Source organism: Ambystoma mexicanum, chromosome 1q (assembly GCF_040938575.1).
Source record: "Ambystoma mexicanum isolate Mex_15411 chromosome 1q, UKY_AmexF1_1, whole genome shotgun sequence".
Taxonomy (NCBI): Eukaryota; Metazoa; Chordata; class Amphibia; order Caudata; family Ambystomatidae; genus Ambystoma; species Ambystoma mexicanum.
The window spans coordinates 238,206,198-238,224,338 of NC_090922.1; the positions used below are offsets into that span (position 1 = coordinate 238,206,198).

The following is an 18,141-nucleotide window of genomic DNA, read 5'->3' on the forward strand; positions in this document are numbered from 1 at the left end:
GAGGAAAGGTCAGTGGGTTCTGGCCTCACAGCTTTCTGGCTCTTTCTGACATGAAGTCTATATCCAGTTAGAGAATCTCACTATTGCTTCAGTTCACATAATATTAGTATATTTTCAGTTTGATAGCACTCAACGCCTCCGATATGCACACTGCTAGTTTGCACAATCCCAGCATAGTTCCACTTGCATAATTTCAGTGTATTGGCAATGCTACTGTTTAGTGCCAATAGTTTACCATGACAATTCCTATATAATTCCAGTTCGTAAACTGACAATATGTGTCCGGTCTAGAGAATCCCATTGTACAACAAGTTTGACAAACCCATAAAGTTTAGAAAAAATCCCATTATATCGCCAGTTTGCACTAGAATAGTATATTTAAGAAATCACATTCCCACTGTTTATCCATTTGGTTGAGTATTACAGCTAGGACAATTTCAGTATACTCCCATTTTAAGATTTGACAGTTCTAGCATCACCCTAGTTCATGCACAATTCCAATATAGTGCCAGTATGAAAAATGCCATTATACGACGACTATGCACAATTTCAGTGTGCACCCAGGTGGACAATCCCAGTTTCCAAAATCCCAGTATACTTTCACAAAGAATACTCCAGTGACATACAGCTGGTAAAATAGCTCAGTGGGTTGAGCGCTTGCTGGTGGACTCTGAGCGTGATTTACAGGTCGCAGGTTCGAATCCTGGCAAGGCCAACTCAGCCTTTCATCCTTCAGAGGTCGATAAATGAGTACCAATTTCGGTTAGGTACTATTGTATTTAAATATGTGCTTTGGCTAAAGGCGCTATATAAATAGCACACATTATCATTATATACCCAGCTTAGTACACCCACAGTGTAGTCACATGGCGAGAGTCCCTTTCTGCCAACAGTTGCACAATACTAAAACATTTCTGTTTGTCAATACTGCATTAATAAACCCCAAATATCATAGAAAGCACGCCACTGTTGGAAAAAGAATGTTTTGTCGCTCAAACAGTAAAAGAATCAAACAATTGGGCTCCTGGTATGGAACCTGTTTTTTTTTTCCCTACGATATAACCTCTATTACACAGAAAATGGTGGGATTTCGCATGTATGAGCAATAGTGTTCTTGAACCTATTCACTTGTGTGCTTTGTTCGCTCAAACAGAAAAAGACACAACAAATAGCTCTGTACCCCGTTGAACAAACACACCTGGCCCCACTTAAGACTGCGCAAAATGACGTGGCATGACTCATAACAGAATACAAGAAATTGAACGGTTATCCAATCCAAAAGGAGCTGCATTGCCTTCCCATTCCGGCCAGAAAACTCTGTAACACTGCCTGCTTCATCTTTGATTGATTGATATTTTATTTCTATCGCGCTCGTACACAAGTGTTTCAGAGCGCGAAAGGCAACCACGGCTCGCACGCCTGCTGCAAAAGACTGTAGCTCAGGTGGATCACGCTCCTCCAAGAACCAAGCCATTGCTAGACTTGAGATGAAACTGGCGCACAAGGACCAAAACATCCAACAGGCCATGCCTTACTAGGTCCCTGACTACTGAAACACCACACCCGTGGCAATCTAGACCGTGCCAACCGTCTAGTAGTTCAGGAAGGAACTCAAGACCTAATTCTTCAATCAATTTCTAAGAACCAGCCTTTTCCGCATCACATCTCTCTCCCTTGACGGAACATCCCATGCCACACATTGTAATCCCCCCTGCCCCCTATTCCTTGCCACATATGTTAACCTCAACAACATTTACAGCGCTTCCTTGCTTCCGGGCTAAGATTGTGCTAAAAAAAAAATCAATTACAAATACATAACCACACAAATGCAGGCAGCCTGATGAGGCGCAGGACCCATCACACTGCGATATGGCTTTCCACCTACACAGGGAAGAAAGATTAGCTATGACTACATAAGGTGATGACAAGCAAGGCTGTAAGCACTTAATAAATAGCAGTGTGAGAAAAAAACATACAGTCAGACCACATGTCATGTCCCCTTTCTGTCTCTTTTACGGATGCTGTTCATTTGCACTGTCAAAAAGGATGGCTTTGCCCATCCCACCACATGGACAGGTCTTGTCCCTCCTTTCTATAAGTCTTTCCAGCGATTCAGTGTGCTGCACAGACACTGCGTCCCTGGTTATAAGTTTAGTAGTGTGCATCACGATATGAATACAATAAATACACATTCAAAAAACATTTCTCATAAACTTTTTTGTATTCTATTTTTATTGATAGTTGTTTCTATTACTGGTATAGTCTATTTTTGTAAGCTAATGCTACTTTCAAAACATGGGTCTACATGTAAAAACTGCTGTTTTCCCCGACTTTTTGCAGTCTTATGCTGCTTAGAAATCAACAGAATACAGTAGCACAAAACTGGAATTTGGCATTTTTAATTAAAAAAAACAAACAAGAAAGTTACATTCATAAAGAAACAAACATCACCTTGAGATCTGAGAGGCGGCCCCGGGTTAGCCTCATTACTCTGCTGTAGACTGCAGACCGGAAATTGATTATTTAATAAACCGCGCAGCACATTTCCTACATAAAGGTCCAGTCTATGGTGCTATTAGCCGGATACAGGTTTGTCATCATGTTCTTGATTCTTGCAAAGGATTCTAGATTGTTTCCTTCTGGTGCTATTGGGGTGGGTACTAGCAGAGAATTCAATTATGGCAACCTCCACTTGGCTGCAAAGCAAGTTCATGAAAAAGTAATGTTCTCAGAACGTCTTAAGGCGGACAAGGCGCTGTCTGTGGGTGGAGTGGCCAAACCTTCCGATCCTCAGGCGAAATAACATAAATGCAGTGTAAACAAACCCAAAGAAGACATGTTGGAAGGAAAGACATCCCTTTTAATTAACTTCGTATTTGAGTTCCAGTCCACGTGATTTCAAAGCTAAAAAAAACACTGATTAAGCCACATGGGAAAATGAAGAGGAAGAGAAGGCATTCCACAGTGCGGTGAGTGATGGAGTGAGGGAACAGAGAAGGGGTGAGGAAATAAGGATAAGGTAAGGAATTAGGGCTGGGACAGTGGAATTGAAGAGGGGTGAAAGAAAAGAAGCTCAGAAGTCAACTGGGCTAGTCTCAAGGAGTAAGGTTGGGGATCAGGAAAAGGAAAAGGGTACGCGGGAGGCAATTGGAGTGGGGGAGAGGATATGGAAAAAGGAGAGATAAAATAGGAGTGGGGCAAGAGAATAGGCATGGAAGGAGAATAGGCCTGCGGTAAGGGTGACCAGTTTTCCTGACCACATCTTCTGGATTCAGATGGCCTAGCTGGAAGTTAGGAGTCAAGGCTTTCCAAGTTCAGTATTGACACATGAGTCATAAGTCAATGAGAAGTTGTCAAAACAACCCTTGAAAGGAAGCAGTTCCTCATATTAGATTCTTTCTTTTCAGTTTACCTCCATGCAAACCCTTTGGTGGGCGGGCAATTGTGGCCCGTGCGACGGGTCGGCCACAACATGCCCGTGGTTTCTGGATTCATCCAAGGAGGCAGTGTCACTTTGGCAGTCCCTGGACAGGCACTGCGAAGGCTTCAAAGTGGCATACATTTCTCAACAGGCCAAGTCCAAACTGCTGATCATGCCTGTACTAACGGAATGAGGAGATTTTGTTTCGGTTAGGGGAGGGCGCCGGTTGCAGCCTCCTCCAGTGTAACCAGCTAGTCCCTCCAGTAGCCTATGTAGCTGGAACATTGTCTGCAAAAAAAGTTGCAACATCACTCGGGCGACTGAGGGCCGGCCTCTCCAAGTGATACTTCCTGACCAGTATAGCCATCCCGGCCTGCTATGTATGTCTTCATAATAATGTTTTATTATATATTATATATATATATATATATATTATATCTATATTATAGATATGTACAAGTCCTTGCATTGTGCATACAGATCTAAAATTTCAAGCATGGCAAAAAATCCCAAGCACGCCGTAGCTCCTTTTTTCGGATCTTCTCAGAAGCTGACTTGCTCAATTTCCTCGTCGACTTTCTTTTTCTGCTTCTCCATTACAGCCTCCAGCTCTGAGATTTTTCTTGAATCCTGCAACAACACCCACAAACAAACATAAACAAAACAAGACAACGTGAGGGTAGGAAGCAGGGCTTTTGAGATGCACATGTATATTTCGGACACAGCGGTAAGGTAGCAGTACTGTACAGGTAGGGCTGGGGAACATTTGCAGTTTGTCAGTTGCAAAAGTCTGAACAACAAGTAAAATGTTAAGCCCCAGTGATGCTTTCTGCATACCATTGAAGAAGAATAACAACAAAACAAATATAGAGGAATGTAGAAAGGGGCACAACCACACCCAAAATAAAATCCACCATCCACCTATAGCAAAGAAAACCTTTGAACTTGGGGCTCTTACGAAAGCTGCCTCCTATTGATCCTGGGGGGAGCCTTATCCAGCTGGATTGGCTAGGAAATAATCTGTAGATTCAAAATGGCTGCTTTTGTGCCCTCCCATTTGCCACAACAACAGTCAACCTTTTTAGAGAGTGCATTTTCTCCAATCATTCAGGCATGACGGTTCTTATTTGACTATTTTGGGAAATGAATAAGGTGGCCAATAATTCTTTACTGGTTATTTATTGCACTTCTTATATGCCCAAACCCGGAGGTATCACGGCGTAGGTTACGGAAAGCTTGACTTTCTGGTTACAGGGTGAAAAATGGTTACATTTCAAACGAATTACAGATGAGTTATATTACAGAATATTACAGTACATACAATTTCAGGACAAGGGGTACAGAGATTGGGTAAGATCAGGCAATGTGTAAGCATGAGAAATGTTTAAGGTGGAACAGCATGGACAAGCGAGTGATTAAAATTTGTTAAAAAGCCATGTTTTAATCGATTTCTTAAAGCGCTCATGTGCAGGCTCGTTTCTCGTGTGTGGGGGGAGGGAGTTCCACATTTTGGGTGCCACTGCTGGGAAGCTACTCCCCCCTGCCCTGGAGCTCTTGAATCGAGGAACAATAGTTGGGTACTGGAGTTGGATCTCAATGTTCTAGAGGCCTTATTTTGGGAGATGGAGTTATTGAGGTAAGTGGGAACCTTCTTAATGATACATTTGTGGGTGACGCAAAGCGTTTGGAAGATAATTTTGGCTTTAATGGGAAGCCAGTGCACTTCCCTCCTAGTATTGGAGATGTGGTCGGATCTTTTTATACCCAAGGCTGCTCGCAAGGCTTTATTTTGCAAAAGTTGAAGTTTAGCCAGATTTGAATTCGAGGTGCCTAGCAAAAGAAATAAAGAAGAGGGACAGCTTTCCAGCTGTGCAAACTTGCAGAGTCACACCACCCAATCAGAGCCTTCACCTTTGTAACCAGTCACAGGCTTCCGTTTTGTATACAATATAGACAGCCACATGTGGCAGATACAAAGAACAGAAATCCTTGTTTTTATATCAGCTCAATTGTGTGGTCCTGAGAATCAGACCAAAGATGGAGGCAGTATGTCAACCCCCTGGAATTTGTAAAAGCAGTAGTAAAGCGGCTTTTCCAAGTTGCACGTGATGTTTGGAAAACAGTGATGAACAGGTGACATGATTTCCTTCTATCGGACCTTCTCTAGTGCTTTGAATATTCAGCAAGCCAAGGTTGTAGCAGCACCCCCAGGAACAATGAACCCAAAATGAAAATGGGCAATTTTTCAAATCGAATATCGGGACCTACGCTGACACCACGTAGGTGCAAATATCTATGGTTGAAATTTCCGTCGAGTCTTGCTGTAGGTTGCAGCTGGTGTCCAACTACATGAAATGTATTTTTGATTGGCCTCCAATTGGGTCCCATGGTTCAAGTTAAAAGGTTAAGCTAACTAGAAAAATCCCATTGTTAGTTCCCCTGCTCTTCTGCACTCCAGGTCGTAACTAGATATCTAAACACACTGCCACATGGATCCATAAGGCATGTCATTGTGGCTCAACTGGAAATTACAGTAAGTGGAAAACCATGAGTGACAGCTGTTGCACGGGATATCTAATTTTCCTATAGGAGGATGCAAAATGGCTGAGAGGGATATCTGCAAGCTATATACACATGCTGGTTCCTCTGAAAGTCTAGTAGGCCTTGGACAAAATCAATCCCACGACAGGCAAGGACTGGCACACGCAATGCCTCATTATCCGAGGCCTCTTGTCTTCCTACGGGTATATTTGTCTCTCCTCCCTCGCCAGGTAGCAAAGGTGGACACAAGTAAAGTACCTCGAGGAGCGCTTTCTGCACCATGACCTGGCTGTACACTCTCGCCCCCTCATCAGGACTCACGGCCTTGAACTCTTCCTTTCTGAGCGTGAAGAGCTGGGCGCCGTTCAGCACGCCCAGGGAATTTACCGTCCTGGAGGGAAAAAAAAGATGTTGTTTAATGAGCACTAAGAAACAGCTCACAATCAACGCAAATGAAGAAGAAGGGCAAATCACAGACCACGGAAACAAGGCCAGAAGGAAGACCACCTAGCGTATTGAAAATGCAGCAAGTGACCCGTGGGAGTGTGCATAGGCAAAACAAACAATGACAAAGCACAGGGACCAAGAAGGGCACAACAGAGCACAGACAAATAGTTGCTTGAGATTCAATTAATCATGTAACAAAGATGACGTAGAACTCAGGATTACCAACCAAGCATTAGGAAATCACAGAGACAAAAAATGACCAATCAGAGATGATATATAACACAGTCAACCTTCAACCAGAAGACACACAGTAATAATAATAATAATAATAAGAATAACAGTGCGAAGAAAGAGGAATCTGAAATCACAGGTCTTTTCCAAACAATGAACAATGTCAGATTACAGAGGCAGGGCAGCAATTCAAACAGTCAACAATAGCAAAGCATAAAAACAACCAACGATCAACCAGAATGCACACAGCACAAAACATGACAAATCACATAACACAGCGACAAGCAATTTTCAATGTGAGCACTCGTAGCAAATTAAATGACTAATGCACGAACTCACAGAACCATGAAGGAACAATGGGAGAATGCACGATAAGCAGAATTTCCAGTGGAAAAATACAAACATATTTCAAACTGTGACAAATCACATAGCACAGAGATAAAGAGTCACCAGAAAAAAACATGGTACAATGGATAACCAATAATAGAACACATATTACAAAGAACAAGCTGCCAGGGGCAAAGATACACAGAATGGCCAATTAGCACACAGAATAACAAGGAGGCCAATCAGCACACACACAGTAGTTTCCCCATAGCTGCTACCAGGATGTTACTACTCACAGCGGACTGAAGCCTTTAGCCTGCAGCCAGGCCTTGACCTCACTGGGGCTGGACTCGTCGCTCAGCGTCATGGAGGTATCTGACGTTCTTTGCACCGAGAAGCTCTTCTGGGGTGCTGTGCGGCCATTGGCTAGCCGGAGGAGCAGTTCCTCGTTCATGCTGTTCACCTGTTTTGTTTTACCTACAAAGACCAATCGAAAAACAAAAATAAATAAATGGGCAAACAGTGAACGGCAGCATGAGTCTTATTTGAGAATCCCAGAATGCAATGTAGGAGATCCTAATTGAATTATATCAGCAGTCATTGACCCCTCAAGTAGGCTTCCCTGTTGTCCACTTTGCATAAACACTCGGCCGAGCCAGACTCCTGATTCACTTGTCTTCTTCGCTCATGTGCACTTCCCCGAAATCTCTTCTTCGTCACCCCATCTGCATCACCATTTTCATGCATATTTCTCTTTTAGTTCTCTTAAACCCCATTTTAAAGCACCCAAACATTTACTTTCCATGAACCCTCTTCTACTTGTCCATACTTTATTGTCTCATTCTCTGCAAGGTAGCTTGGCGGGTTCTAGGCCCAGTGCATAAATCTGTGTGCAATCCCTTGGTCATAAGAAATAAGTAGCAATAACTCAAACAAATAATGCCACCTGGTAATTAGGCCCCAAGCACCCATTTGGTTTGCCTCGCATCTCATAAAAATGGTCGCGCTATATGTATGATTCTTGGCCGCGTCTTACCTGGCTCTGATTTGGGCGGCACGTTCAGTGAGTCCATACTGCCCCACTGCACTGGCATCTGCATGTTCCCATTCTTCTTGGGAGGTGTAGGCGGTGGGGTCTTCTAAAAATGGCAAATGGCAAACAGCAAATTAGCGCTAAACTGGCATACAACCTGCATGCACCTCGTGGTAAACACCAAGGGCCTGATTCATGGATCCTTTGGACAGCGCAAAGTGACTTTGCATGGGTGCAAAGTGGTGTTGCGCTGCCAACAAACACCCTGATTCATGGAACATTGCAAAGTGTCTTTTTGCCGTGCAAAACTCTCCATGAAGCAGGACCTAGCTGCTTTCCATTGTAGACAGTGACGTATCATTGCACCATTTCTAATTTCACTGCCACCATTATTCCACCACTGCAGTTGCTATTGCTTCCCATCTCCGCTCTGCAAGAGGATCCCGCCCAATTTTTGATTCAATAGTCTAAAGAGGCTAGGATGATGACCGATTGTCTAGTGAATGCCAAACAAGGTCTTCAGATGAAAGCGAAAGCATAGTTGTAATTCAGAAAAAAAAATAGATTGCTGTATAGCTGGGGTAGGCGATTCTAGCCTTTAAGCGCCAAATCCTTAAAAATTGGTATTTTTGGGGTTCTCGATGACTACATTAGGAGAATCCTGCTTTAGAGTATGGGCAATAAGTGCCTGGCAAGCCTTGCCTCGGGTAACACTGTGCCAGTCTATACCAGGGGCCTGCAACCTGCACCTCTCCTGATGTTTTCGACTACAACTGCCATAATCCCTCTCCATTGACTCTGCTGCCTAGGGCTGGTGAGAGTTGCCAAAACATCTGGCGAGCCAACTGTTGCACGTCACAGGTAGGTACCATGTCCCACCCTGACTTTTACGGCAAACTTCTGCTAAGGGCTGACAAATTGGCATGGCATGTTTCATCAGGAAAAGTGGGCATAGTTCAGATGGAAATGTATGCACCAATCACATTTGATGTCCCGGGTGTTAGTGTTAGCAGTGCATGGCGATGGCGCGAGTTATGGTTGCATAGCTTACCATAACTGGTGATTTTTTCTTGGGTTTTCAATTGTACTTGTAACCATAAAGTCTCTTTAACAACGTTTGTTCCCTGAATTTGGTAGGCTTTTACTGATGCAACTTAATCATAACGTCCCTTAAACAACTTTTTTTCACTGAATTTCATAGGTTTTTTATTAGCGCATCTTAACCATAATGTCCATTTAACAATGTTTTTTCGGTGAATTACATAGGTTTTTATGAGTGAACATTTTTCATGATGTTACATCACTGTATATAAGTTATATAGGAGGCTGAATGTTACGTTTCCCCCATCAATAGCAATATAAGCGCTCACAATAAAAAAGGCAGGGGCTAGAAAGAATACACCAGGGTCATTTTGGTCTTCACTGATTGTGAGACCCTCTTCTCATGTTTCAGGGAACTCAAGAAAATCTAGTCTCCAGGGCATTCTGAAAGGAAGTAGAAAAATAGTAAGAGTACTTCATTTGTAAAGACTATCCCTTCATTGCTTGCTGCGAGGATAACAATCTTTGACCAGTGTAAGGGGAAGGAAACCCAGAGGCCGGAGGAAGGAAGGAGCGAAACAACAATATGTCTTCCATAAAACTACGTTACACTCCCACAAGCCTAAGAAGTGAGGGCTGAGCTGTACTGCACTGAAACCACATAGAAGAATAGGGAGGAGTTTATTTCCAGGACTGCACTTCTCATGTCGCTTATCGCATACAGAAACAGTAAACACCCTTTTATCTATCACATCTCAAACTCCCTCAACCTGCCCAACAACACGACCATTTTCTTCTCTGTTTTGCGTTTGGGAAATACTGATACACATACGGATAGCATGTTCCCTGCAAGGGTTGTTTTCCTAGGCGTTTCACCAACTTTTAGGTTATTAGTGTGCTAGGGGGCGAGAGCCTTGTCTTGTTTGTTTTATTCACTTATAATGTGCACCAAACCCGAGGCGCAGCAGTACAGACAACGCGAGGCTTAAGTTACAAGGTTGCAGAGTACATGCAGAGCAAAGTGTGTACGGGCCATAGACAGTCGGTTACCGATTACATACAGGCAAAATATATACAGGCCATAGAAGGTCAGTTACAGATTACATGAAGACAGCATATATACAAATGCTAGCAGGACATCGAATCACTAGCCAGAAGGGCAATATATACACATGGGCAGCCACTAGGTGGTTGCCAATTCATAGTGAGACAAAGCCGCTTCCGCTCACTGTTTCTTAATTGCATAAGGTGCATCAAGCGGTCATAGCGGTATGACCCAGGCTTATAATTTTATGTGGCAACAGGCTTGCTCGCAAAATCAGATTTCTCACTGCGCGGCACAGATTTAACCCTTTGTGCTCAGCTGCTGCTCGCTCGTGGTGACTATACTGCATCAGAGTACGTGGTGTCCACATGTAGCGGGACCTTCACACATCATAGTTTACATACCTTAAACTGGGGGTTAGCAGGGCTGGCAGGACCATTCATCTTGCTCTCGCTGGCTTCTGCGGCGGGCGCTGGGGCTAGGATATTGTACGGCACGTAGCCCACTAGCCCATAGTTGTTCTGCACTTTCCACCATTTCTTGGAGTCGTCTATCACCTGGACAAGGAAAAAGAAAATGGAAGTTGTCTACCTTTGCTCCAAACACCTGCTCTGTTTATCTTGCTCTGTGCAGTGGAATGCGCGGTGGGTTCTGGGAATGGAGGGGGCTGGACAAGTGCACGGTAGGGGCCACAAACTCGGGAACTTGTGTTAGGAGCACAGCAGCAAGATGCGGTTGGAGCAATGCACGCAGTGTTCAAAGAACTTGGCCGGGAACAGAGTGTGACACAGTTAAGGCCCCACTGGCAAACAGGGGACAAGGCGATTCCCAAAGGGCCGCTCCAACAGGCCAGTGAGTGCAGACCAGAATTGTAGCCTTTTGTGCAGTTTTGATTGGTTAGTGCAATGCAAATATCGTAGCCCTGATGGCCCTATGCTCGTGAAAGTGTCCCAATTTCACATATGCTACCAAAATGCACCTACAGACACTACTTGAACAGTTTATCATGAATATCGTGATTGTGGGATACTCTTTTTCTGGGAGGCCTGGTTCTATTTTTCGTCTCAGTTCGACCTTTGACACAGCAGAGTACTAGGGGGCCAGAAAGGGTGTCAGGGCGGTGCACGTAGAGGATCGGAGGACTGCATGGGGATAGAACTGTGGGAGAAGAGGGGAATAACGCAGTAAAGGGGTTGAGAATAATGCATTCAGGATGCGGGCCAAGTGCACGAGAAGGCTCAGAACAGTACACACAGTGCACTGGAGGGTGCAGACAATGCACAAAAGGGGTCAGTGCACTGCGCTGATGGGAACAGCGCTGTGCACTGAACAGCAGGGAAATGCAGTGCCTCCCATTCTATGGACCCCTTTTAGGACCCGGACCATGAAAAAGCAGTGGCGAGTCGGGACACATATCAGTGGCCCTCTCCTGGCCAGCCAGGGTAGGGCTGTGGCAAAAACCAAACCCCTGGCGCTAAAGAAAATGTGATGCTTGAGATTAGCGGCTGTGGCGTGCAGCGAGTCTCTAACATGCCCACGTAGGCAGCGGCGTAGACGGGGTAGGACCTTAGCGGGCAAGACCCACTCAAAATCTGTAAATGCCCACTCAACAGCCCAGTGTGGGAATTTACAGATCTTAATGTCCCACGGTGGGCCCAACTACTTTAGCTTCAGGGTCCACTTGTTAGACAATCCTGGCTACTCCTCTGCACGTAGGCTCAAAAACGACCTCACAATGGCCAGTCTGGACAGCCCTTCAGGCATGCCCTATTGCGCTTTGGGTTGGTCAAGTCTGTTGCCTTAATGCCTCTGAGGAGGTCACTTTTTTGCAATATTATAAATCCACACAGACGTCTCTTACCTGCAGCACCTCTCCTTGCAGCACCGACAGCTCGTTGCTATTTCTTGCCACGAATTCATAGGAGCAGAGCATGCGTTTAACATCAGTCTCCCCGTGACTGTGGGACACAGCAGCAAGTCAAGAAAACGAATACATTCAATAATTAATTCGCACAGCACAGTCCACAACATTGAAGCGTCTCTTGCCACCTGAACAGTAGCTGTTACAATTACCCAACCTGGGTCTAGGCTAAGCACTCTGGGTGTAGGCCTCCGTTGAAGATTAGGGAACACTCCCACGGGCCTTATTTTCAATTGATGTCTCTGGGGTTGTGTCTATGGGTTAGTCGTTTATGTGGGTGATAGGGTTAAGAGGGGTTTTGGGGTTGCGCTGAAGGGTTGATTATTTTGCATGAGGGGCAGGATTAGTAGGGGCATATGGGTAGGGTCAAGGCCTCTATTTTGGTTTAGGGGAATAGATTTAGGCTTTGGTGATGACACATTATGGGAACAGCCTTTTGGAATATGGTTTTTTAGCATTAGGTTTTGGGATTTAGACTTTTATTTTATTTTATATGTGGGGGTGGGTCGACCACGTCTATGGATAGGTGTAATTGCAAGGGTTTGGTTTGGTGTGTCGCTTGGGTTTAGAGGCTATGACCTGGACTTTGAGTTTCGGTTTACCGTTATCTAAATAACACTATTTTTTTTTATTTTTTATGGAGAGAACTCAACCTTTAATAAAACGTTCAAATACATTCCATTAAAATATAGCAAATAAAACATATTTAATTTCCAATTTAACAATCGTCAAAACCAGTGCTACAAGCAATTGCAAACAAGGTTACATAATATCTCACTAAATAACATTAATCCGAATGACATTAGTCTAAATAAAAGATTAAATGAATGTTGCATCAGATGAGCAAGGCCATTTGATGCAGGCCAAAAGAAAGCCTTCCAAGGAAGGGAAACCGATGAGCAGAGAAAGACAAAGACCATCTGCCGGAAAGAGCTAGGCCAACAACCAGGGAACCAGGGCTGTACAGACTAGACAGGGACATGTCTTAAATTTGTGTTTTACCTTGACTCAGGTGTGGGAAAGGCAAGTGATGCCTTATGCTAGGACATTCTAGCTAGTAGGGGGGGATGTCTCTGAAAGGGCCTCAGACACCAGGGGTGGACAGGGAACCAAAAGAGGCCTTGGAAATAATTTTAAAAGTGGCCCCATATTACACATTTTCAGCAAGCCCAATGCTTTTCCTATGAGAAAAATTGGAAATACCACATAAAAGAGGCCCAGGCTGCAGAGGCCTACCGGGACATCTCCAGATTTCCCAATAGACCAGTCCACCCCTGTCAGCCACAATCAGATGCATGCATGCGTTGCCTGTAGCACTAGTAGAAGGTGTCATGACCTGGATGGATTATGGATAGGTCTCGATTTAGGGAATTTGGAAATACATATACACTGTAACTTATTTTTTAAATGGAACCCAAGTTCTTACCCAGTAGTCTTCTATCCTGTTTTCCTAAACTTGGGTGAAAAGCTTGTCATTCTCACTTACCCGTTCACTGTGGGCAGCGGCGGGGGACGGACGATCTGGCTGACTGATTGCTGAGGAGAAAACATATCGCAGTAAGTGGCCGAAAAGCAGTACACAAACCAAGGGGCAGATGTTAAAGGAAAATGAAGGAGTTGCACTACGAAGCCCTGGCAGGGTTCCCATGGATTTCTCAAGGGCTGGCTGCGGGTCTTGCTAGAAGCCCACACTGTCCTAGAGCTGATACATTGCTCCTGAATCACCTTGAAGTGAAGGTGTTCTTTTTGCACAGCAGTGTGGGACATAGGACCTGATGTACAGAACATTTATTCATGGGATTTTGCCATTATAAAAGGCTTCTGTGAATTAGGCCCATAGTACTTTGCATATATTTTTAAAAAAACATAGGTAACAACATGTGGCTGCTGTGACCTCATGTTGAACAAAGCCCAACTTCAAGACCCTTTTGAATTTGCTTTATCTATGCTTGGGAGAAAAGTTGGGAAAAGTACAATTCACGTGAATTATGGGTTATGCACTAAATACATGAAAGAAACAGACTTATCAGTGAAAAGCCTGCAGGCACCAAGCTCTTGCCGCCAACTCAATACAAAGGCTGAATGACACCTTGTTTGGGGGGTTTTGTTGGGATTCTTCCCTGGCCGAGACAGAAGTCGGTCCTTCCAAAGCAGACGGCAATGAAGCCAAAATGATTAACAAAAGATTCATTGTAATGGGTAATTCCCCCTTTGCGAAGTGTACTGTAAGTATGCATGTTTCCTGTCAGAGAAACAGCCATCTGATTGGATGCCACGGAGGATAGCACAGGGGCATCTGGTCTTTGAAACAAGACCACGCAGCGCCACAGAGGTTCAAATCCCAGATCTGCGCGTAGAAACTGAACTTGGGTATTAAGCGTGTTATCAAAAACCAATTAAAATAAAATGCCTGCTCTGCGTGATGTGCACCTTTAGCCTATTGAAATTGTTGACTAAAGTAATAGCTGGAGATTTGATTCATCAGAGAAGTGGGTAGCCGGAATCTTTCAGTATTGAGTTAGCCAACACGTCATTTTAGGGTAGAAATAGTCCTTTGTTTATTACCATGCGATCCTGAGAATGCGCTGCTGGCTGCGCACACATTAGAGTCCAGAGAAGTCTCTCATATCAAGGGATGCTGGAGCACCCTGAGAAGGCCATCTGATCCTGAGAGTTCAGTGTACTTATTGATCTGCTTCCACAAGGGGGTGATCCAGATTTTATGTAGTGAAATAGGAAGTAATCTGGGATTATGCCCACTTTAATACTAGAAGTACTCACATTCATTACTTAGTTTTGAATTCATTTTGATTTCTCACAGATAGTTATTCACACTTGAAAGCTCTGTTCCTTTGATGCACATTTTGGTCTTATTTTATTGTAAATGATTAGCATAAAATACATATATTGTGAATCTTGAAGGTGATCCCGGTATGGAGCAATGCTTCGTTGCACCCCCTTTATGTGCCACCCTGTAGGAACCACTTCAAGAACGGTGAGCTTGCAATCCTCCACTCCACACAAAGACCTGCCCGGCAGACTCATGTTCGCTATAGTTTGTTCAGGACAAGGTATCTCTGTGGAGCCTCAAGGAGAGGTTTGCTCACAATGGGAGTTGCTTACAGTGTGGCCTTACAAGACTCCACCACAATGGATGGTCAATGTGGTGAAGAACATGTTGCTGTCTGCTCAGTACACCAGGTGAAAGTTTGATGCTACAGATTGTTTTTTTCTGAGGAGAAACTTACCACCTTGTAAATCTGGCAGAGGCGTCACTAGGGTGGGGGTAAGGGGGCGCTATAGCCCAGGGTCTTTTATTTGTAGCCCTGAATAGAAGCTCAGGGACTACAACCAAAAGGCTAGCTAGTCCAAGTCCCGACGGTCCCGATATTAGTGTAGCCCTGGATCTTGTATACACCTGGCAACACCCCTGCGCGCTGCTGCCCTTTTTGGGTCCATTGTCCTGGACTTTTTGATCTATAGTACTTGTCATTGATATTTGCAATATCATCTGACATGCAATGCACACCTTGCTGTGATAGGATAGCTTTCATCTCAGCGAACAGCCACCCAGAGGTTTATTTATTTTTTCCACTTTGCTGATAGGTATAAAGACAAACATGGCGCTGCCCATGCACAAGGGTCTTAGCAATAACTAACATGTTGTGTTATCGACTGTCCTGCAGAGCGGGCACTCAATGCCATCCTCAAGATGGCACTCATTGCATAGTTGTGACAGTGCAGAGCTTAAGACTGTGTGCAGCTGTACACGCATCATTACCACAGCATTGGAAACATCAAGGTTTGATCACTTGACTTGGAAAAGAGAGCAGGACGTCCATGTGTTACCATTTCTGACACTGCATTTTCTTTTGGTTTCTTTGAGGCACATCTGCGATTAGACTGGCCTACAGCTGAACACCCGGCCCTAGCTGGGTCGCTGAGCTAAACTGTGGAATGCCTGATTCCTCAGGCTGCCCGGGCCAGTTCAGGAGCCCCTCCTGAGAAGTACACAGCTGACGACACTGCTGGATCAAATTCCCAAGGCCAGAGGCTGTCTCGCAGATATGACAGTGCATTTCGCAACTGTGGCTATACTCCTTCCCCCTTTTCTCCAAAATGGATCTGTCTGTTATTATACATGCTTTATAAGTGATGTTATATGGATGCGTTTGTGTATAAGAATGAGTCAGGCCTGGGGGGCGAGGTGAACAGGGGGTAGAGCAGTAAACAGCCCTCCCATGCACTTTTGTGTTTTGCATCACAGCCCATTTCTCTCTACTTTGGGTCTCCTGTGTATTATTTGTGTCTGAGTGTCTGAGGTGTTGGGGCGCAATGGTATCGTCGGGAGCAGGTCGGACCGGTAACACCATGTCAGTTGGCTCTGAACCTTTACAATGTTTCTTTATTGTGAGCTTTTATGACCTAAGCGGATTGTTATGGCCCACAATTAAACTGCGTCCTGCGAATGTTTAAACTCAGTGTTGGTAATGTTTTTATTTTCTTTTATTTTATTTATGTATTTATAACGCGCCGAAGCTCGCAAGCATCAGGGCGCGACAAGAACACGAAACAACAGAGGTCACAGGACTTTCTCTTTTGAGAAACTCACTCTCCATTTCTATGTATCCATCAACGTTTTGCTTTTGTTTTTGTACTCTTCCGCTGCCATTCTCCATTGAAGTGAAGTCTTCAGCTTCACTCTTCCGTGTTATTTTGCTCATTGTTATGGGGAAACTGACCAATTCTTCAGACTGTCAGTACTGGGAAACTATGTTTCGCTTTTTTTGTTATATGTTATCATTTTTTAGGCAACTTTTTTATCATTGTACAATGCATCTTACAATGCAGTGCAATGAGGTTTCTTTTGTATGACCCTAGATCACACTCAAAGGGATTTTTTGGTTACTCTGCATGTACCTAAAGACAACCTGTTGGCAGCAGTTTCATTTTGACTATTTTTACAATACGTCTTGTTAGCCTTACCATGTTTACCGCGTTTGGCTACTTACTGTGGCTAGTGTCCTAAAATACCTGTGCCACAAGCTTTTTGCTCGTTCTTTTGGCCATTTTGTTTGCTGGACCTCTTCCTGCCTTGTCAGGTCAGGAAATTCCTTTTATGGTCATACACAGCCCAGGAAAGCCTTAGTTTGTGTGAGCTAGTACAGGGTCATGTGTGTGTGTTCCCAGGAAGTGGGTTGGGACTGTCTGGTCCCAATCCACAAAGTGGTTTCTGTATGTCATGGGAGTATGCATGAGTTTCACCGTCAGTGGTCCTGATTGGACCACTGCTGGGGAGTGCGGGGTGTGAGGGGCAAATCTTCCCTTGGGTGCGCTGAGTTTCTGTCTCACCTTAGTTTCTGGATAAGAAGAGGAGTCTTGCAGTCACACCCCAGAGGTCCTGGAGAAATCCTGCAAGGAGTCAAGTATCCTGCCCAGCTGTGAAAACGTAGGAAGACCCGGGGACCTGTCCTAAGAAGACCTGGTGACCAAATTGTGCTGCAGTCCCGGTGAAACCCTGTCTGGCTGGTGATCTTCAGAAGGCCTTCAGTGGTATGCCAACCATTGCAGTGGTGAGACAAACCATTCCAGGTGGCTGCTCGGTGCCCAGCCATCTGGAATCTTTTGAAGCATTCCTGGAACCATCCTGTCGACTGACCAACTCCAGTTTGGACTACCTTGGTAGAGGTGTTGTGGTTCTGTGTTTTTGCTCAGAACTTTCCGGACCCTCATGTTGCTTTTCAAGTCTCCCTCCTGCGAATTTTCAGCATACCAGCATCAACGGTACCTGAGATAGGAGGCTGACTCTGACTGCGACAGCTGTGTCCCCTCCTGTTAATGTTAATGTTAAATATCTTTTATAGGGTGCAAATCGCCTGTGGTCCTCAGCGCACATCATGTAAGAGGAATAATAGGAAGTCTAGAAAACCAAAAGGAGACGGGAAGAAGAAGGAGCTTAGTCATTGGAATTAAAGAGATACATTTTTAGAGATCTCTTAAATGAGGAAAGTTCAGGGCAATAACGAAGATCAGTGGGCAGCATATTCCACATGCGAGGAGCAATAGAATCAAAGCAGGTACCGCTCAATCGAGCCAGTCTATAGCAAGGCTGCTCGAGTCTTTTAGATTTGTTA

General features: G+C 44.5%; 1 protein-coding gene across 1 annotated transcript in view; it reads right to left on the bottom strand.

The window, feature by feature from the left end:
* Positions 1–2,383: 2,383 nt before the first annotated feature.
* The window catches only part of EPS8L1 (EPS8 signaling adaptor L1), a 235,832-nt gene continuing 220,074 nt past the window's right edge, over positions 2,384–18,141 (bottom strand). The window contains exons 15-21 of the mRNA XM_069638029.1: positions 13,494–13,543; positions 11,948–12,044; positions 10,491–10,643; positions 8,004–8,106; positions 7,264–7,444; positions 6,221–6,353; positions 2,384–4,051 (exon numbers count right to left, since the gene is read on the bottom strand). Coding sequence (XP_069494130.1) covers positions 3,965–4,051; positions 6,221–6,353; positions 7,264–7,444; positions 8,004–8,106; positions 10,491–10,643; positions 11,948–12,044; positions 13,494–13,543 — 804 coding nt within the window. The 3' untranslated portion in view covers positions 2,384–3,964. The remainder of the gene's footprint in view (positions 4,052–6,220; positions 6,354–7,263; positions 7,445–8,003; positions 8,107–10,490; positions 10,644–11,947; positions 12,045–13,493; positions 13,544–18,141) is intronic.